General features: G+C 41.8%; 2 protein-coding genes and 1 long non-coding RNA gene across 5 annotated transcripts in view; all 3 read left to right on the top strand.

The window, feature by feature from the left end:
• LOC311041470 (myelin basic protein-like) overlaps positions 1-2,042 on the top strand; it is a gene marked incomplete at its 3' end in the record, with an annotated part of 83,061 nt that extends 81,019 nt beyond the window's left edge. For both annotated transcript variants that reach the window (XM_084051850.1, XM_084051851.1), the window contains one exon: positions 1,741-2,042. In XM_084051850.1, coding sequence (XP_083907976.1) covers positions 1,741-2,042 — 302 coding nt within the window. The remainder of the gene's footprint in view (positions 1-1,740) is intronic.
• Positions 2,043-2,146: 104 nt separating this feature from the next.
• LOC311041471 (uncharacterized protein) lies at positions 2,147-20,595 on the top strand. The gene is made up of 4 exons (XM_084051852.1): positions 2,147-2,279; positions 13,638-13,727; positions 16,044-16,121; positions 18,836-20,595. Exons 1-4 carry the CDS (start codon positions 2,166-2,168, stop codon positions 18,866-18,868), a joined length of 315 nt encoding a protein of 104 aa, XP_083907978.1. The 5' UTR covers positions 2,147-2,165; the 3' UTR covers positions 18,869-20,595.
• On the top strand, positions 2,364-6,424 carry LOC311041472. 2 transcript variants are annotated; one of them, XR_014600414.1, is made up of 2 exons: positions 2,364-5,767; positions 5,993-6,424. It is a non-coding gene; the product is annotated as an uncharacterized lncRNA (long non-coding RNA). The 2 variants fall into 2 exon arrangements; XR_014600415.1 differs by having other exon boundaries at positions 2,364-5,792.
• Positions 20,596-22,162: the final 1,567 nt, after the last annotated feature.

Here is a 22,162-nt window from a genome sequence, read left to right as displayed (position 1 = left end):
AAATCCATACTTATAGGGGCTATTTTGGTGACACTGGGCCCCTTTTATAGCCACAGAAATAATTATGCAGAGTTGACAATAGACCTCTGTTAAATCAACATTAGCATGCAGATTCCCTGGTGTACTGCTACACCACTTCTGCCAGTACAGTGTGTATATTGTTTCAGAGGAGAGGAATGCACTGGATGCCCTGTCCTGTGGGAGCTAGCTAAGCATGGCAGTTAGCTAGTTAGATCAGAGCCAATACAGGAAAAGCTTGTATGGTCTCAGTTTCACAGCAACAGACATGCTGGCAATGTGTGATACGTTTTTTTCACAATGTAATGCTGAAGAGTACACCTCATCATTTGTACTGTTAAACATGATCGAATCATCGAAGATGCTACTTTCCCATTCGAGTTGGAAGACATTTGTCTTTGTATCATTTGTGTGCACATTGTGTGTGAAGTATTGTAGCGTGAACTTACATTAGGAGGTGAGCATATTGTTGCAACTTTAAAAGATGCTGTATGTCATCGGTTCTCAAAGTGGGGTACGGGGACCCCCAGGGGTCCTTGGGTACCAGGGGGTCCCCAGCTAAATTAGTTAATATAGCGTCACAATCATTTTAACCGCTTTAACCATAAACAGGACATTATTAACCCATTAAGACCGGGAAAGCATCTGTCATTTTAGATTTTAACCGTTATTTTATACTTTGGCTATTTTTGAAAAATCCCTGGCACAAAATGCTTTTGAGATGGGTGTCCGCAGCCAAATACATATCATTTTGGGGGTCCTTGACATGAAAAAGTTTGAGAACCACCGCTGTATGTGAGGTAACCGATGTGCTGTGCATTCACTGTGAAAGCATGGTGCGTGGACTTTAAGGTATTGTACTTCTACAGTCATGATCGGCACATGTTTACAACATTGTCATACGAGACTGGATGGTGACTGAAAATGGTAGAAAACGTCTCCGAAATTGCAAACAAAATAAAGCCCATAACAAAAGGTGTGACATGTTCCCTTCTCTCTCTCTCTCTCTCTCTCTCTTTCTTGTTCTTTAGTACAGTGGTTCTCAACCTGTGGGTCGGGACCCCCAGGTGGGTCCCCAAATGATTTTAGGTGGTCCCCACCCAGATGATTTGCTTAATGTGCAACATTGTTTTTCTCTCTCAACAGTAAACAAACCAACATACAGTATAAGTGTATGCAGGGTATCTGCACATTTCTAAATTGACAATTTAAGGACTTTTTAAGACTTTTTTAACACCTCCAAAATGACATTTTCATTGTGTCAAAAGTAATCAACAAACTCTGCCTATAAGACATGGTCAAACATTGGCCAAATTGTAAAAATATTGCCTAGGAAAGGGGCACATATTGTGAAAATAGCACGAGCATGTAGATCAGCTATTTTCACAATATTTCTCTGTGGAGCTGAGTCAAACAAAATGTAATTCCTCAAGTCCCCAATTCACATATGATTATTTTTGGGGGGTCGCGGCCTGAAAAGGTTGAGAACCACCACTTTTTTTTTTTTTTAAACTGCTTTAGTCCATCAGGTCAGTATGTATGATGGTTCAAGTGGGAGCGCTTGCCTCTGCTGGTCTCCGCTGCAGGCAGCAGGAGTGGCAGCTTAGGGCAGGGCCCTCTCTCTCTCTCTCAGAAAGGCCCCTTTGTGCGGGCCCTGGTCCCTGTTTGTGTGCCATGCAGGCCCGAGAGCCCATAGATAACCTCTTGTTGTTTCTGCTGCAGGCCTGGGTGAGGCAGATGTGAACCAGAACAATGGCTGCGTGTCGGAGACGCCGGCGGTGACTGACTCCACGGGCGCTGAGGGCTCCCACGGCTCCGGGCCCGACGCCAGCACAGCTGACCCTGACGACGCCACGCCCCGCCCCCACCTGGTCCGCCTCTTCTCCCGAGATGCACCCGGACGCGAGGACAACACCTTCAAAGACCGCCCCTCCGAATCGGACGAGTTACAGACCATCCAGGAACACAGCAGCGGTGCGGGTTCAGAGTGTGGATCGGAAAGCCCCGAACAGGACCTAGATTAAGCGTCGCTTCTTATTAACTTTTTTGCTTCCTCCTTTCCGCTCTCTTTTTCCTGTCTCTCGCTTGAGAGGTTTTTACGAACCCTAAAAAAAAGTTACCGAACCCCCCCAAAAACCACTACCGCCATGGCATCCACAAGCACATCCACAAGCGCCTTCGGGCTGAGGAGGAAGAAGGCCCCCGGCCTGCTGGATCAGATTGGAAAATTCTTTGGCGCAGACAAGAAGAGGAAGAGCAAGGTGAGGAAGGAGGGAGGGTTGATAGGACGCTTTGATACTGACAGTACCATCCTGTTTTATTCTGCTTTCTGTTTTTAACTCCCAGTCTGTCTTTAGAAAGAGCCCAGACTTCACTTATGATTCTTTACTATAAGTTGTGGTTAAAGAATTTATTTACAGTATATATGCTGTACTATTAGTATACTGTATTATCTGGTATATGTGTGTGTTTTGTATATTTGTTTGTTTTTTAATCACATACATTTGTGTTGTTTAGTTTTTTCTGCCTTTCTTGTAAATGTGTCAGATTCCATCGTTGTCCTAAAATGTGTTATTTGTGTAATAATGGCATTAGAGGTAACATACCTAACACTGGAAAATAGCTTTGGGTGTGGTTGAGGTCTTTCTGCGCTACAGAGGCTTTTTGAGTCTAGAAATGATTATGAAATGTCTCGTTTTGATTTAGTTTTTCATTTAGTGGATGGTACTGACATCTCTGTCCTTTCTTTTATGAATATTTTTTGTTATAAACAAAATGCTTTGTGGTACGTGGTGTAGCCACCATGGTTGAAGTGAATGGTATAGTAGTATTTGTTTTCCGTTGTATCCTCCAGTTGCCAAGGCTGTTTGATTTATAGTATGTTTACTTGTATATTATGTTTAAACTGGAGCCAATGAAAGCTGGAAGAGAGGAGATGTGATGATAGTACGGTCCCATACGTCACATACTAGATGTAATGGAAACAGTTTTTTGGGGAATTCTTATATTGGGTACGCTGTAGGGCATGGGTCTTCAACGTTTTTAGGCAAAGGACCCCCTAGCTGAGAGAGAGATGAAGCAGGGACCCCCTCTATATTGTATAACATTGTGTTTCAGATTAACTTTTTTTTTTTACTTGGTCTGCTCTTTTTTCCCTCTACACCAAACCTCTTTGCCAAAAATAGCCAATCTACAAGCTCGAGCTTGTAGATCTGCTATTTTTTGGCTAAAGTTCTCCTCAGAATAGGGATGCTAGGGTTCAAGTGGTTAATGTAAAACATAAAAATCATATCACACAAAGATTTGGTGGCCCCTTCCCCTGTAGTAACTCTGAGGACCCCCTAGGGGTCAGGGACCCCCTGTTGAAGACCCCTGCTGTAGAGAATCATATCTTAACATTCAAACTACTCTGACGACACAGTGAGTTAGGCAGGCATACGGTGAAAGTGAAACACTGAAAATGAGTGATAAGCTGACGTATACAGGGAAATTATTGTGCATTGCATGGACTTATGATACACTGACTTTGGAGAGTTAGAAAAGAGCATGGCCCTTCTCCTATTTCCCAAAGGCTGGTCTATGACCACATTATTCTACAGTAGGCTATATGATAAGATAGAAAATACGTTGTGTATTATATATAAAGATATATATTTATTAGTACGGGAACATGTTATACAACCCCGTGTAGGGCTATGTAAAACACATTGCAGCTGCATTGCGTAGTGCAAGAGAAAAGCTCCTTAAGAGTTCCTCTTGAAGTCAAAGTGATATCATGTGGTGTTTCGAGACTACGTTGCTTTGTGAGTTACTCTGCAATGCGCTAAACGCCAAACCCAAAGCCTCTCTTTGTGCTGCCAAAGACAGGAGATTGAATTGTTCCTGAGCTGTAAAGCTGTATACAAAGATAGTATTTTATCTTGAGTCAATAGTGTAGACAAAGAATTGGGAATGCTTCTAAGGGAAAAAAGGTATGATGTATTGCACAGTGAACTACTATATATCCTCCTTTATAAGCTCTGTTGGCTAGCATTTGCTTTCCCTGTGTATTATAGATTGTGTTGGCAAGTAAGACCGCAGCAAAACATGCATTGTCCTTGGCCTTATGTCAACGATGTCAAAGACATGCTTTAGAAACGTGATGAAAATGTTGCTCGTTAAGAATATTTCCTTTCACCCTCCATTCGATTGAGCAATTCATTAGCTTCTCTGGAATTTTTCACTCGATTAAAACGTTCAGGGAGAAAACGGGTGAGAAGCTTCAGTCCAACGTCAGCCTACTTACAAATGAGCTTCGACTGATTGATTTAAATCTTGTTTGAAGCTGCATTTCTATTGGCTTGCTCAGTCTTTATGTCCAAAACAATGTTACGTTGCTCTCCAAATTGGTTGCTTACAAAGCTAACTGTAACACGTAAGGTATTTATGGTTTCACCAAAGGTTTGCCTTCAAGTTACAGTATAAGTGTTAATATCTCAAGTATCTACAGACAGGTTCGCCCCGCCTCCATTGCCTCAAGCAGGAAATAATCTGCAATAATAACACTTTGCTGTGAACAACATTTTCAGAGAATTCAACAATATAAGAGATGTATATATATTTTTTGCTGTAGTTCCAACAGGCTCTACTCATCTCGACTACTAGGCTATACGCAGATCTTCTTGTAAAACCTTTTGCATTATGAAAATACAGTGCAGTATTAGAGGAGACCACCTGAGATTGTGTCTGTATTAATGTGTCATTTGGAATTCTGTGTTCATTTAATTTCCGTTCAGTCGAGAGATGATGAGACGCTGGCTTTATGATCATCAGATCTGTGGTCATTCACACCTGTCGCACCTTTTTCCTAATTACTTTTTGTACAGCTTCCCTTTTTCTATTCATGCTTTGGAGTTAATTATTGAGTTATCTGGCATTTATATATATATATTTGCTTTCTGTCAGTCCTGACTAGAGTCTCGACTTTGGGGAGAAAACTATTGAGTATCATATCTGTTTCATAAATTGCGAGATTTCGCCAGAAAGAAGTTTAATTATTATGAAATAATGGAGTCTCAGGAAATGAGACCACTGCAAAATCCATCTGTATGTTAATACTAATGTCTGATTTATAATTGGTTGCACAGTGTGTCGCGCAGCTAAATAGCTGATATGCAAGCTCACAACCTGTCGTGCTGTGTGACACGTTGTGAGCTTGTAGATCTGCAATTTTAGCTGCGTGACAAACACTGGCACGCAACTAAGGCTTTACTGGTTTTCTTATTTGGTTTGAATTCTGTGGATAATGCACTCATTTGAAGAATAGCTGAATTTGCATAAACATTAGCCATACACGCAGAAAAGCTTAACAACTAAAGGCTGTTTGGAGTCTTAATTTGCATATTAAATAGTGGAATGGCAAAGTGAGTAATCCAGCAGTGTGTGGGCGTTAGCACTTGTGTGTTTTAAAAACCAAAATGAATATGCTGCACTCCACCGCAGTGTCTTGGTAGAAGGGGAGGGCTCCCCGCAGAAGATTAATTTATACTTTGTTACACAACTTAGTCACTCAACTCAACTCAAATCAGTTACATTTTAATGTCACATAACAGGTCTACGTGTGTAAAAAAAATGGGTGACATTGATTTTCGGACACGCTCCATCATGGAAGTGTCGAGAAAGGTGGAAAGAGAAAGAAAGAAACAGGAAGACAGGTCAGATATCAATATGGTCTGGCGACAGGCGGGCTCGACAGTCTGATGTTTGCCAGGTGACACAAGTCTGATGTTTGGCAGGTGACACAAGTCTGATGTTTGCCAGGTGACACAAGTCTGATGTTTGCCAGGTGACACAAGTCTGATGTTTGCCAGGTGACACAAGTCTGATGTTTGCCAGGTGACACAAGTCTGATGTTTGCCAGGTGACACAAGTCTGATGTTTGCCAGGTGACACAAGTCTGATGTTTGCCAGGTGACACAAGTCGGATGTTTGCCAGGTGACACAAGTCTGATGGTAGCCAGGTTGACAGACGAAAGTGACCGAATCAGTCATTTTCAATGATCAAGACGGTTGTGTGACAAAGTATAACTTAACACATACGCAAGCTAAATTTAGCACACCTCAGGTTCACATGTGTCTTCTAGCCAGTCAGAGAGAGAGTGAGTGAGTGAGAGAGAGAGAAAGAAAGAGTGTGTGCGTGTGTGTTTGCGCGTGTGTGTGTGTGTGTGTGTGTGTGTGTGTGTGTGTGTGTGTGTGTGTGTGTGTGTGTGTGTGTGTGTGTGTGCGTGCGTGTGTGCCTGCGTTTGTAATACTTTGAGACCAGTCAATGCTTGTAATGTTTTTACTGTCTCAACCAATGCCCCGTTCCCAACCCTGACCCTGTTCTAAGCTTTTGAATGATTGCTTGATTAAAACGTCTTTAACACAACAGTCCTCTGCATTGTCTTTATGTTTCAGTTCTTAACCTCTCTGCTAACAACAGACACGCTGTGCTATACAGGACAGCTGGAGTCCTGTGGGTTGAATAGTTTAGTTTAGTTTAGTTTAGTTTAGTTGCACAATGATGAGAATACAAGGATACAATAATGAGGGGCGACTGTGGCTCAGGAGTATCTTGGGAATCCTGTGAAGGTTTGCAGTTCAATCCCCAGCTCCTCCTGGCTTCGTCTTTTTAAGCAAGGCACTGAGGAAGAAATGATATGGCTGTTTATAAACTATAAAGGTTAGATATAAGCAGGCATATCATTTCTTCCTCAGCATCTAACCATTTACTGCTTCCAATGAGCAGGTTGGTACCTTGCATGAATGGGTAAATGTAAATGCACATTGCAAAGCGCTTAGGAGAAAGGTGCTATGTAAATGCACCGTTTACTAGTACATTGAATTTTCTCCTCATAAATAGACTGTTTATTGCCTTTCTTTGTTCCCAGGCAGTGCTGAACAATTTACATTTCTCATAGTGGGTGAAACGTTGATGTACTCGCACATTGCTACTTTCAATGGCTTTGCTCAAATTTACATTTCATTTGGGGGATTTATTTTTGCCAGCTTAAGCCTGTCTAGTAACAAATGGGCCGTTTTATGCTCCTGAAGACATTTGATACATTCCTCTGTGCCAAGCTTGTTTACGGGAAAGCTAAAGGAGTTATGGCAGTGGGTTTAACCGAACGGGGAGCCGCCAAACAGCTCACTCACTTAGCTTAAAATAACCCTGTTGTGAAACAACTGACAGAAACCACGAACGTCTTATGGTGTGGATGCATTTTGCATCTCAGGGGGACGTTCTCATTGCTGTAAAGATGTTTTCAATGCAAATGTTTACATAAAGCTTATTCATGAGCCACAAAACTGTGACCGCCAAAAGAAAAGTAGTCTGATTTGCACCCAATTGTGCCAATTGTATTGTTTTATTCAGAGTAAGGAACATTTCCTTGAGATGCAGATAAAAAAAAAGAAAATCTCGGTTCATTTACATTTTCCATTTAGCATCTATATTCACGTCCATATTCATCTTTTAATTTATTTTTCAGACAAAGGCAGACACCCTGAGCATTATGCGAGCAACTTGCTTTGTTATCAGTTATTAGTTTGGAATGGAAACACAGAGACTCTGAAGGATCAGGACAGTTTTGTTTTGGTATGCATTCATATAATACATGCTAATTAAGTAAAAATGCAAGTCAAAAGCAATTTGGCCGTGTGTATTGAACAGTCCTTTAACTAGTTTAAGTCCAAAATGAAATAATGTCTAACGTTTACTGCATGTGTGTGTTACCTATATTTGAACCAGAAATAAAGTATTACTTGTGTATTCTTTTCTATGTTTTTGGGCCATGTAACCGGTTCCATGGTTGTTATTCGCTGCAAGGTATAGGCCACATTTGTCTAGCTGTGAGGTTTGTTTTTTGGAGTAAAACTGCTGTCTAGCGGCACATAAAAAAAATGTCTTTCTTGTGTACGAGGCAGGTGGCAGGTGGCCATTTCTGAGGAACAATGTTCCGGTCCTCTCAGACTGATTGCCTTCCTGAGTGAAGTGCAATCTCCAGTGGGTTTGGGTTTCACAGCCTATTGAGTGCTGGGAAAAAGTACTCCAATGTTTTTACTTAATACTTAGTAAAAGTATCAATACTGCAATGTAGAAATACTCTGTTACAAGTAAAAGTCCGGAATTCAAAATTTACTGTACTTTAAAAGTACAACAGTATTGGCATGTACTTAAAGTACCAAAAGTATAGTACTCATTATGCAGAATGTTCCATTTCACAAGTTTTCAAATGTATACAAATCTTTCACTCACAATGCGTCGCATTGTGAGCTTGTAGATCGGCTATTTTCAAATGTCTCAAATGAATATAGGGCTGAAGTGGTAACTAGTAACTAAAGCCTTCAAATAATTGTAGTGAAGTAAAAGTATAATATTTGCCTCTGAGATGTAGTGGAGTAGAAGTAAAAGTATTGAAATTTGAAAATACTCCATTAAAGTAAAAGATACCTCAAAATCTTACTTAAGTACAGTACTTGAGTAAATGTACGTAGTTACTTTACACCACTGCCTATTGTCAGTCCCACCATTTATGTCGACAATATCGATCGGCTGAGTTCCCCCTCTACCTGATAATATGAGAGATTGTTTGTTCTCCTGAGAGCTAAAAAGATAATCACAGAACAGAATTAAAATATAGAAAGAAGACAACTATGTTTACAGTATAATACTGTATATTTGAGTTTTTAAAAAGACCATTAAACAGCACTAAGAGGTTTTACAGCTCAAAGGTCCGTGGAACCTAGCATTCACAACAGGAACAATGATTCACCGCAAACCATAATACACCAAACATGGAGGATTTTAATCTACTCCTCACAATAGCCTACATTTAATTAAAAGTGGGGTGTTCAGTTTATACAACTGTGGCATTAGTAATTGTAACATCTTGAAATGATATTTCATTTTACTTAAACACTGTATTGTAATAAATTATGTCCCCACTCCAACACCTTCAACTGTTTTACACGTATTCTTTCACGTATACCTTTCTGTCTGCCTAGTGGCAGGCCTAGTGGCAGCGGTGGCCTAGTGGTTAGAGGGGCGGCCTTGATACCGGAAGGTCCCTAGTTCGATTCCCCAATTCATCACATCAATCATGAATCACCGCTGAATAGCCCTTGAGCAAGGCTTCCATGCAGGGTCCGGCTGGAAACAAGCTTCGTGCTTAGTCCGACACCCTGGGTAAACAACAAACTTTGCTTTGCTTTGTCTAAATTATCTTCTCAGTATAAATGATGGCCAAACACTGACCTCTGGGGTTAAAGTTTAGACCATTAACCAGTTCATAGGAGAGACATACAGTATATCTCATATATCTGGGGCAGAAACCTTGTATATCCAAACCCATTACTTTTCAGGAAATGAAAAAAAGAGATAACCTGAGTTGTAATAGATCCAACGTAGTTATAGTCATAAGCTCTTGTCAATACTTGTCATTGTTATTTACACCACAGACAGACATAACAACTTCCAACCTTGTGTCCATATTACTTATTACGGAATACTGTCATGCGACAAAGTACAAAATAATAGGGCATTGATGTATGTATATATATATATATATATATATATATATATATATATATATACAACAAGGTTTCTGCCTGAAAGTGATGATACACAACACAAATATGTTAAACCTGCACCGGCTGGGCAGTGAATCTGGATCAACCTCCATGTTATTCTCTCCACCTCAGAGAATATGTGCATCCCTAGTGGATGTGTCCCTGGGTAAGCAAGTGCCAATGCTGGCTAATAGTGAGATCAGTTCAGTAGCAAGTGGTACTGAACAAAACCATTTCAGCTATCTGGGTACTAATCTGTCATTGGGCTCGTTTGCGTCTAAAAGATGAAAGCATGCATGGGGTTGCAGGTGAAATGAATTTGTGGTTACATAACATCGCTGTTCCGTTCAACAATATTTTGTCAAGTCGATCCTGCGGGGAGATGAGATTGTGCTCTTATTCTTTGAGAGACACACACACACACACACACACACACACACACACACACACACACACACACACACACACACACACACACACACACACACACACACACACACACACACACACACACACACACACACACACACACACACACACACACACACACACTAACCTGTTGACAATGCCACGCTACTCCCACACACACATAAATGCACGCACTCACATCCTACATACTCTACTTCAAACATCAAAGGGATTATCAATGAACCCTGTCCCGCTCCTCTTCTCTCCTGAAAGGACATTATTAATGTGAGAGTCTCTGGAACGGAAAACAAACTCCTTGTTTTTGAAAGTGGGCTGTGATCCTCAAAGAGTCTAACCCAGCACATATAGTCAAATATGCATTTGTTTTATTTCTGTTGACGTAGATTTTCAGTTTGGTGTTTTGTTATTTCATTTTAATTTTCGTTATATTTACGATTGCACCAAGCACTGTTTTATTATTTAGTTGTAGTCTTAGTTTTAGTCTCTCAGGCATTATGGGGAAAGCATTGATTCATAGAAGCAAGGGTATGTATAATGGTGGGGGAAAGAAAAAAAGAAGAATAATATTTTCGATTTTAGTTCTATTTAGTTTTGCATTGTTCATTAAAGACTTAATTTCATTTTTACTCTCATTTTTATTTTAGTTCCACATACAATTTTCTTTGTCTTAGTTTCAATTAACTGCATCATAGTAGGGTCAGCATACATCAGCAACAATTTAATACGGCATTATATAACCTGACAAGGTGCAGGGAACTGAATGGAAAAAGCTATTTAGAGCCATTGTCAGAGGTAATTTTACGTTTTCTAGACCTGCTTGCAAACAAATTAAACTTGGTGGCAGTCACTTTAGTTTGTCACAGAGGATAATTATGTTCTGTTGCCTATTACTGTGTATATGATCCTCTCTCTCTCTCTCTCTCTCTCTCTCTCTCTCTCTCTCTCTCTCTCTCTCTCTCTCTCTCTCTCTCGCCCTGAGCCTCCAGAACATAAATTGATTGGCTCTCTTTACCCTTGTTTCTTCTCCCTACAGTACACTGCTGTCTGTCCTGCTAGACAGCTCAGAGTTTGCTTTCATGTTTTTCAGTTCCATAGGGGGAACACACACACACACACACACACACACACACACACACACACACACACACACTCCGTAACTGTATTTGTTCATAACATGACTCGACTGTTACAGCACAGTAGGACATCAATAGGCAGAAGGATTCCTTAATGAAGTCTGTCTCTGTTTGGGAAAGCGACTGCACACAGCTGGGGAGAACACAAGGTCACAGTGTTACTCATGCTGTCAGCATAAACAATATAAATAACGATAGTTTCCATTGACATGCTGTCCAGCAACAATAATTACCTATGAAACTAAAAAAAAATGTTTTTGTCTCATTTCTTTGAGACTCACAGACTCACAGACTGTGGAAGCTATGTACAGTGGTGGGAAAAGTTTTTGATGAAATATTTTACTTCAGTAAAAGTAGCAATACCACATTATAAACATACTCTGTTACAAGTAAAAGGCCTGTGTTCAAAATTACTTGAGTAAAAGTGCAAAAGCATTGGCACCAAAATATACTTAAAGTACCAAAAGTAAAAGTACTAAAATGTTTGAAAATAGCAGATCTACAAGCTCGCAACGAGCTTGTAGATCGGCTATTTTCAAATAGCCTAGGTATAGAATATGGCCAAAGTGGTTAATGTATGTTTTATAATATAATAATGTATATCTGCAAAGTAACTAGTAACTAAAGTTTTCAAATAATTGTAGTGAGGTAAAAGTACAATATTTGCCTCTGAGATGTAGTGGAGTAGAAGTAAAAGTATTGGAAATTGGAAGTACAAATATTATATATACCTCAACATTGTACTTAAGTACTGTTTATGTTCTGTCGTACATACGACAGAGTGTCGCGCCGAAAATAGCCGATCTACAAGCTCACACAACATGTCGTGAATGTGACCCGTTGTGAGCTTGTAGATTTGCTAAGTATAAACCATGCTTAAACAGACAGAGCCTCAGAGGCCGCCGTCCCCTCTGGCGGTCCTGTGAGCAGTGATTGGCTTTAATCAGAAAAGGCAATCTGACAAACGCTACACATTCTTCACTGGCATCTGTGGCAGCTAGTGATGCCTGACAGCTTCAAGTGAAGAGTAGCCACATGGGTTAATTATGTGTCAAATCCCTCTTGGGTTCAAGGAAAGCTCTCAACATCAATCGAATTCACGATGATGACAACCATGACTAGGGAAGTACTCTGTGACACAAATGTGTCCATCTTGAGTTTCCAGGTGGTGTGTTCAAGCCCCGCAACTTAAATTTAAGTTTTGAGAGGCAATTTCCCAAGAAAGTATAAAAAGGCTCTTGGGGGGAAATCAGTAGAGTGAAAAAGCGATGACAAGCATGAATACAGAAGTACTCTGTGGCTCAATGTGTCCATCACAAGTGTCAGGTTGAGTGTTCAAGGCTGCAACTTGGATTTGAGTTTTGAAAGCCAATTTCACAAGGAAATACTAAAAAGCTCTTGGAAAATGAGAAGGACAGAAGGACAGACAGACAGAGGTGGGCGCACACGCACGCACACGAACACACACACACACACACACACACACACACACACACACACACACACACACACACACACACACACACACACACACACACACACACACACACACACACACACACACACACACACACACACACACACACAAACTTCAGCTGATTTCAGGTCCTCCCCTGAGGAAATAGACTCCCAAGATATAAAATGAGTCTACGAAACTCTGCAACTGAGGCTGAGATAGTGTCTACTTGTTCCGCAAGAGCTTTTCAAGCTTAACTCAGGAAATCTGCCCCAAACCCCCTTTATCTGTATAGGTAATTATAGCATTATTTAGATAGGACATTGCAACCGTATGGTCAACGACGCACTAACATTCCTTCACCGGTGCACTCTTATTAAAGCCTGCATTTACATGCTCTCCTGGACAAACTCCTTGCTGTATAACTATTCATTTCTATCATTTAAATGGGTTTTTAATGATTCATTTGCACTTTTGCCACCTTGCCTTCAGGAAATATATGTGTGCGTGTGCGTGTGCGTGCGTGCGTGTGTCATTGATTATAATGGAGCTACCAGGCCATTTCCATGAGACCTCTACGGCAGCAGGGAATCATGTTCCACCTTCAGCCCCCCATGCTGTGAAGTTCCCCACCGTGTCCCCGCAAGAAGAAACCTGATGTTTCCTACTTGTTTGTGTCAGGTTGGAGCAGGAGTGTGGAAAAGAGTGCACTCTACAGGCTATAAGATGCTTATACTGCACGCTGCAGTGTGTGTCGCACATAGAAAATACCTGATCTGTTTTCTGTGCGCGGCACCAGCGCGCAACCAAAGATCAGGGGTTAGCCTACAATATAGACACAAGATGGACATTTTTATTGATGCCCAGGACACGCAGACATTAATCATACTATGTTCTTCCCGTCCCTTCCGTCCTCTCTCCTCTCCTCTCCTCTCCCGTCCCTTCTGTCCTCTCTCCTCTCCTCTCCCGTCCCTTCTGTCTCCTCTCCTCTCCTCTCCTCTCCTCCTCTCCAGGGGTCTTTCCGCAGCACCGCTCCCAAAGCCGCTGCCTCCCCTCGTAAGCGCGGGACAGAGAACGCCGTGGTGCACTTCTTCAGGACGATCGTGAGTGGAATGCTTCTCCTGCGCGTCTTTACTTGTTGCATTTCTCCTGCACTTCTTCACCCCGTGTATCACTAACTAAAACTGTCACATGTGTAAGTTGTGTGTCAGCGACGTCTCTGTCTTACTGTCTTTGTGTCATTAACTCCTTCTCCCAGGTGTCCCCTGCCCCTGCCAAGTCCAGGGTGAGTCCCCTGCTTATGTGACTTATTACGCTCTTTATCCAAGGTTAAATAGTAGGTTACACTCACTGTTTAGTATCTACTAAGCTAACCTACTATTTAGTATGTGATTTTGGACGGGGCCAGCGTCCGAAATCACATACTAACATATACGTAAGTATGCCAAATTACTTTTTAGTATGTCCGAAGTGAAACCCTACTGCTTAGTAGTAGTAAGCCGAAAATGGCATACTGTGTAGTAGTACGTTAGTATTTAGTTTCGGACGCAACCTAGTTATTTTTCACGGCAGCCATATTGACATAAATAGTTGTGTAATGTTACTTCCTTCACAGGTGTTACCAATGATACTAGTTAACAAACAGAGTCAGGGTGCTGCTATTGTGCATGTTGGCTCACTTGAAAGGCTTACACTAAACGGCAAAGTATCATTGGTAACACCCTAGCCTACATGATGTAACATTGCGCTACGATTTATCTCGATATGGCTGCAAAGGGTCTATTGTTTAACTCATTCATTAATAAATAATTATTGGAGTTGCTTGCTCAGTATACATTTTCATAGACCTGTAAGTGTAGTCACCATAGGTTGTACTCTTGGCTTTTTCATGCCATGACAAAAGGTCTATTGTATAACTCATTGATTAACAAGTATAACTTAAAAACTAAACAAGGTTGCTATTCATTATGAATGGTATTAGACCTGTGTAGTCAATGTATGTTATACTCTTGGCTTCTGTTGCTGTGTTGTCCTGAATGTCACTGAATTTGTGCTCTTTTCAACGTGAGCGCCTCTTCCTTCGCTCCTCCTTTGCCCCGCCTCTGCCCCACACCTTTTGCCCTTCTCTGCTCCTCCTCCCCTGCATCTATCTATCTGTTCCTGCCCCCCTGTGACTCTTCCCTGGACGGACCGCCATGCACCCTCCTACTTGCCTCCTTCTCCTCTCCCATGCTGCCTTTGCTCTGAGTAAGCGTTGTATTTATCGCTGTCCCCCCTCCTCCCCGTCTCTGTCTTACATGTCCAGTGGAGAAATTTGATGACCATGGTAGGTGGTTCGGAAACCGCGAAAAAACAACAACAGAGGTGTCATGGCCACTGAAACTAAAGGCTAATTTATGCTCCGTCGCACAAGTGACATGCGCTATTTTCGGCGTGTGACACCGTTGTGCGACGAAATATGAATTGGGCTTGAGGGGGCACTGCCTAATAAGTCCAAGATAGGATGTACAATGATTACAATGAGAACCATCGGTGCCCTCTCAAACGTCTCTAGAGCATGACGCCTGTGGAAGAAGATAACAGCCCATATTCAATTCCCATCTACCTTCCATCACATCGACTTTGCACGCATCAACGATAACGCTCGGTCGATATGTCATTCATATTCGTGGCTTCGCGAGCTACGCAATCTATAGCTTTGCTGTCATCTCTGTCTCTGTGAGGTTATCTAGATGTGACACACTTGATTTCCTCCAGTCAGCTTCCATAGTCGCTGATCGCTGGCAGCTCAGTGGCAGCAGAGAGTCAGTCCCTTTAATTGAGAATCAAGTTTACTACTATGCGTTTGCAGTGGGAGTTATAAGTCATTAAACAGCAACAGGGTGTGGGTGTCTGGGGTTCTAAAATAGAACGGGGACGGTCCCATGGGTTCCTCTTATAAGGGATCTTAAGATAACATACGCCTCTACCCCCACGCTCAAAGCAAGCCTCAGTCTCTCTCTTCTATCCCACAGTCGAGGGTGTTGTTTTGCAGCACCAGAGAGATCAAACCGAATAGTTCAGTACAAATACAGTATACATCAGTTACTTGAGAAGAAGCGCTGTCGTACAAAGTTAGACGGATGCCTGTATTGTACTAATGCTCTTTTCAAAGAATTACGCGCAATACATACTCCTTTTCGACATCCGTACATTTCTTTGGAAAGGGAGACGATGTAACTACAAATTGACGTCATTCCGAGCTTCGGAAAGGTGGTCCCAGAACCTTTCCTCGGAACCCGTGCACCTCCAGATGTCTTGACTCTTTCCGAACTATTGTTCGGAAAGCCTTTCCGACAGATCTTCCGATGTCGAAAGGAGTATGTGTTGGCCTTTAATTTGACCCAAGTGCTGAGCATTGTTCTGTTCCTCTCCCCCAGGGTGACCAGAAGTCACAGTCCGCTAAAGCCAAGAAGGCAGGGGACGGCAAAGGCACCCTGACCAAGATGTTCAAAATGGTAAAACACACAGAACCGCTAAGTCGAGACTTTTCGACATAATTTGTCTTTGAACTTTGTCTCCCGCTCTCTGCTGGAGGCTAATTACGCAGTAGAGTGTGGTATAAATTAACCTTCCGTGTCACGCTTGATTCATGCTCCCGTGGCACGCCGGTGCGGTGTCGCGCGCCGGAAAAAAGGCTGATGCCTACGAGCCCCACAACGCACCACGGATGCGGCGCGGTGTGAGCCCGTAAGGTCGGCTTTTTCCGGTGCGAGACACCGCCGTGCTGACGAGGTATAAATCAGGCTTTCACCTATACGTTGTCTCTTTGTGTCCCCCCTCCCCCATCAATGTGAGTACAAAATGGAGTACTTCTCTAATGATTCTTCTTGCTCCTCTTCCCCGGCTCAGTGATGATATCATAATAAGCACCGTGAGTAACTGATACGCCGTGTGTGTAGGACACTCTCCTGCTTCATACTCACTTGTCCAAAGGATTTGAAAATAAAAACCTAACTGAACTGAAACTGAACTGAACTCACTCTAAACATATTCAGCACACTGTAGATCAGGCCTTAAATCAAAGCAACTGTACACGGCAAATCCTTGAGCGTTAATTTAAGTCAGAAGAGTATCCTTTTAGTTACATTTGTGCGCTTTCGGAGTTACAAATGGGTACACCAACACTGAGGGCTTTACCTGTGTACCAGCAGGAAGTCCCCAGAGACAGAGGCCCCCAATTACAGTACATGCAAACCGGCTTTGTGCATTAATAGTGCTTACGTAACACTCAGCATAATACAGCACATCCAGCAGGCTTTTAAATCCATCTGGTGGGCTGCGGTACCTAAGCATACGGTAATTGCTTTACACGAGGCGGGGTATTGTAGCACATCACTGCATGGGCCAAAGGCTATTACAGAGAGAACAATTTTGTCTTTACGCCTGCAGACAAGACTATTCCTCTCGGTGGCTGTTATCATTTCCTGGGTGCCTTAAGAGCAATGCCCCCGCGGAACGGGAAATGAATTTCTACAATTGCAATGCGGGCTCGTCCATCTCTTTTACCCCCTTTTGTACCCCTCTCCAGAGAAGGAGTCGAGTTATTCATTTGGTTACAATAGTTGTAATTTGGTTACTGCTAATATATCTGCCACCCAAGGCCTTTCACATTAATCATCAGGGGGTTTATTTCCGCCAACTTGTGCATTTAGCACAATACCCGATGCTTTCACAGACCAGAGTTACCTTCGTCCACCAACTAAAGTTCTGAGGCTGAGACATTTTGGGGGTTCTGCGGCTAATATAGAATTAGACTATGCAACGGGGGGCACACATACTGTATATTACGTCTCTTTATGCAACACATAAGACACATATTAGACTCACCTTTCGTGCAGTATTAACATACTGCATTGGTGTACAAGTCTAATACAGTCAAAATAACACCTAAAAAGGAGGGGGTTGAAGAAGATGGCTGCAAAAAAGACAAAAGCCAAAGTATTCTTCCCTCTTTCCCTCCGACTCCCATTTGAAACCTGTCAACTCGGCACAAACAAAACGTTCGCCAAACCCTGTGGTTCAGCCGCCACGTTATCTCCTCTTTCCAGTTGCTGTATTCACATCTGCCGAGTTCACAGCAGAGAGGAGACAGGTGGCAAATGTGCCGTCAAGCTTAACTTTACAACATCCCTCTGACTGTGTGACAAACTCTCAAATACTGTTTAGTTGTGTATTGCTATATGCAGGCTTTAACTTTGAAAAGTTATGAAAAGTTGCTCTCTCTGTATATCTCGTTACCTCGATTTTCCTCAGTTATGCTTTGCCAATTTCCCTGTCTGTCTTTTTTCTTTTTTTTTTTTTAAATGAGCCTAGCAGTCTGGCCACACTGTCATCCTTAGAGACTAATTTGATACAATTTGTGAAAAAGGATAAAAAAAACTGCTTCTGGTTTGAAGTGTGATACGGCTAATTATCCTTGAGCTAAAGTAATCATCCCTCATCACTCAAATCATCCAAACAGAAATGAACAACAAAGATTGTTCCGAGTCTTTGTGCCCATATATACGTCTACATATTCATATCCTTTGTTTGCAACTGCATCTTCATGCAATGTTTTCTTTCATGGGAGATAATTCTTTCATGTGACAGTGGGGTTTAGAACAAAGGCTGGCTCTTCAATCAAAATATTTGTTTTCTTTCTTACAAATAATTTTCCACAATGGGCTGTTGTCTCATTTGTGTTCATCTCTGTGCCATTCAAAATCCTCAGGCAGTTTTTTTTTTATCCAAATAATGGACTGAGATGCGTAGCGCATCTATTCTGGGAAACATCTAATCCTAATCTAACCTAATCTGCAGCTTTGGTTCTAAACAATCAACTGATAAGCGAGAGGTTCTGCCTCTGAAGACAGGGTCTCAAAAGTCACACTTTTACACAACCTGTTAAAGCAATAAGGTAATTACCTCTGGTCTTATAGAGAAAGTGCAGTCCAATTCAGATGCCTGCCTCGATTATCTTTCAAGGCTTTCTCAAGGCTACGTGAGACGTTAGCGCTGTGGGCTCCTGCGTCCGTCATCTGCGCTGCCTTACTGCCGAGCATATCGCCACACCAACAAACATACATACATACATTACTAACATCATGCTCTCTTTTCTCATGCTACACTAGCCCAGGTTTCAGATGCCACCGCCATGTATTGAGTAGATCTTTTCTCTTCTGTTATGCAGGGAAGCAGAAGCGCTTCTCCCGCCAAACGCTGAAGTCTCTCTCTGCGAACCCTTTCCAACGGCACAAGGGCAGGTGTCAAGAACAAAGGGACCAAAGTGGGAAAACAAGGAAGAAAGGAGGAAATCTTGTTTATTTTTAAAACTCACAAGTCTCTCTCTCCCCACTTTTTCCTAATAACGTTCTAATGTAATTTCATAACCTCCAGTGACCCCTCGAACCTGCCCCCCCCCTCCCCCCAACTCGGCTGGTAGTTAGCAACACAATCTGTGCAAACCCAACCCCCCCTGCGTTGTGCTGAGTCTCCGAGTCTGTGCAGTCATCAACGGTGTGAACTGTTTGCTGAAAATGTCCTTGAAACCCCCCCTCACATGCAGCCTGGCGGACCCGCCTCCCCCTCCCCCGTCGTGGCACAATACTTAATGTGTTGTTTTTCTTGTCTTCTGTCCGTTTGATCTGTTTTACTAGCTAAAGGGTGGCTGAACCGAATTCAGACCCGGAACAGACGAAAGTTAGGGCCGGTGCAAGTCCGACTGACTTGACCGTTCGTGCCACTTCGGGTTGTGAGAATGACCGGGTTCTGTTTCTGTTTTTAGGAGAGGTTTTCCGTCCCGTCGTACTTGTCCTTGTCGTTTTTCCTCAAACTTCTGTTTCTTTTCTGTACGAAACTACAGTATTATTAAGTAGTGTTTCTGGATGTGCCTAACTTATTTTACATATATTATCTATCTGAGTTGTTTGGTCATAGTGTGTTTAATTTCACTCAACTTTCTCCCTCCTCATGTTTCAGCAAAGTGTTTTGTCTTCAATGTGAATGTTGATCTATGTTCGTCATTTGGGTCTATATGGCTGGCTGTGAAGCCTTTTGGTTTTAAATTGAATTCATTAACCTTCTAAATAAGTTTTATTTGAAAGAGGATCCACTGAATTGTAATAAACTGTGGATCAAAGTCGCCATTATTTAATCTCAGTGCTTTTCTATGATGCATGTAACCAAAACTCTTCTGAAGTGCACTGTTTCCTATCTTGATAAGCAGCCCAGACTGCTCTGAATACAACCACTATGCTGGGTGCTGCCACCGCGAAGGTGTCACATCCAGCATGGTGACAAAGTTCAGACCCTGCCCTATGGTCAAGGCCTAATTTATACTTTGTCGTACAGCCGTACAGCGTTTCTCGCACGGTCGTACGTCAAAAGGCGATCAGGCTTCAATGTAATCTAGTTCTTGTAGTGCTTCTGTCTTATATGTGTATTGCTTCATAGTAAGATGCTCAGCACATAAAACTATGCAATGTTCCAAAAAGCTATACAGCAGCTCAAACAACTGCCATTTTTCTGACTACCAAAACAACACTATGTGCTGTGTCGTCTTCTAAGTGGATGTTCAAAACACAAACACAGTTTCAAAAAGGTGCTCTATATAACCAACTTGTTGTTATCGCAAGTTTTCTGATGAGGGGGTCGAACAAAGAACTGCTAAGTACTACCACTTGTGCTGTCCAAAACTGTCCATTTATCCAAATGGTTTTCTTTGTATGTATGTCTGATGTGTATAGCATAGGCTCTGTGTGTGTGTGTGTGGGTGTGGGCTTGAGCCTGGAGTTGATCGTAGCGTGCATGTGCCTTTTTCTGGGTCCTGTGAATGAATGTAAATTAAACTTGAGACCCTTATCATCGTACCAGTAATAAGCATGTATGACCAGCCGGCTTAACTTGAAATAAATAAATAAAATAATATATCCTTTAAAATCACATATGAAAGTCTCTGTTATTGTGTTTTTTACCGGACAGCAACACACATTATGATGAAATGGGAGATAGTAGTGATATAGGCCATGTCACAGCCAGTGTTGCCAGATTCTGTGAGAGAAACAAGCAACCAGGTCTAGGAAAACCAGCCCAAAAGAAGCGACAATGGGCCACATGAGAACTTTAACATATACATCAGCTATTTGAAAATAGCAGATCTACAAGCTCACAACGCGTCGCGATGCGACGCATTGTGAGCTTGCAGATCGGCTATTTTCAAATAAAGTCTTGCAGGGAAATTATAATAAGCAGATCTGGCAACCCTGGTCACAGCACTGTGAGACAAAGTAATGACGACATCTGCCCTTTTCAACCATCATTCAAGATTTGTGTTCAATATTCATATTTCATACCAAGCTTTGCCAGCTATTTTATGACAGCACAGGGAAGATTGTTTGATTTGTTTTTTACTCGGCACCTGCAACTCCATTGGGTGAAATCAGGGGTCATCGCCATGCTAGCTTATGGTGGACATACATTTTTGCCACAGACATACAACATGAGTTGACAATATTAACAGAAACACATATTCCTCTAGCCCTGAATGGCCTTAAAGGTTCTATGACACTCATTTTCACTTTTCTTTATGTTTTTTGGGGGGTTTTATGACCTCAATTACACCAAAAAAAATGAACTTTGAACATTCAGTGAATTTTCTGTGATCTGGGGTTCTCTGAATAATTAGGCTGAAAAGTAATCTGTGATTGGCCCTTGGAGAGTTTAGTCACAGGCCATTAAGCAGGTTCTAAAGCAGAGGCGAGCAGAGGCGATGATTGACAGGCAAAATCCGTCAACAGCGATACCCGCAGGCAAAGATTTCTTTTTTCATTGCAGTTGAAAAGCCTTTAGAAATGTGAGAGAAAAACACCTGCAATGGCTTACTGGAGTGTAATTTTCAGTTAAAACTTTTTATACACGTTTTAAGGACCATGACAAAGACTTTTAATGTGTTGTAAAACTGAATGTCATGAAACCTTTAACAGGTCTGTAACTCTGCGTTTTTCTATAAAAAAAAGCACACAAAAAAAATAATAGCACAAACTCCGGATGTAGTGTTGAAAATATGAACTGAGGCTCCGAGGATTTGTCACATTATTACCAATAAACCCGCCACAGAAATACACGGTTGCATACTAATACATACAGTACACATAAAAACGTACACATGGTGCCTGTGGCTCGACCAGTTAGGAAGGACTTGGGTTTGAATATGGCCCCTGTATTGTCTCTACAATGTAGAGTCAACACTGACATATCTGAATAAAGCATATAAAAATGCCCCCCAAAAAGATTCTTAAAACAACCACACAAATTACATATAGTAGAAAAGCAACAGTTTTTAATTATTAAATACTTCTCAACAATACAAAATACGACCCTGCCTCACATTAAAACAGCTTATTGTCTGTACACTGGCCTCATAACAAATAACATTATGCTACAATTCCATATTCACAACAAAACCATGAACTGCTTGCAAATCAGAAAATATATGCAATCTATCTATTTACCTATTTAC

The sequence above is a fragment of the Gymnoscopelus microlampas genome, assembly GCF_963454915.1.
Source record: "Gymnoscopelus microlampas genome assembly, chromosome: 3".
NCBI lineage: Eukaryota > Metazoa > Chordata > Actinopteri > Myctophiformes > Myctophidae > Gymnoscopelus > Gymnoscopelus microlampas.
Note: the sequence above shows the minus strand (reverse complement) of the source record. Positions and strands in the feature narration are given on the sequence as shown.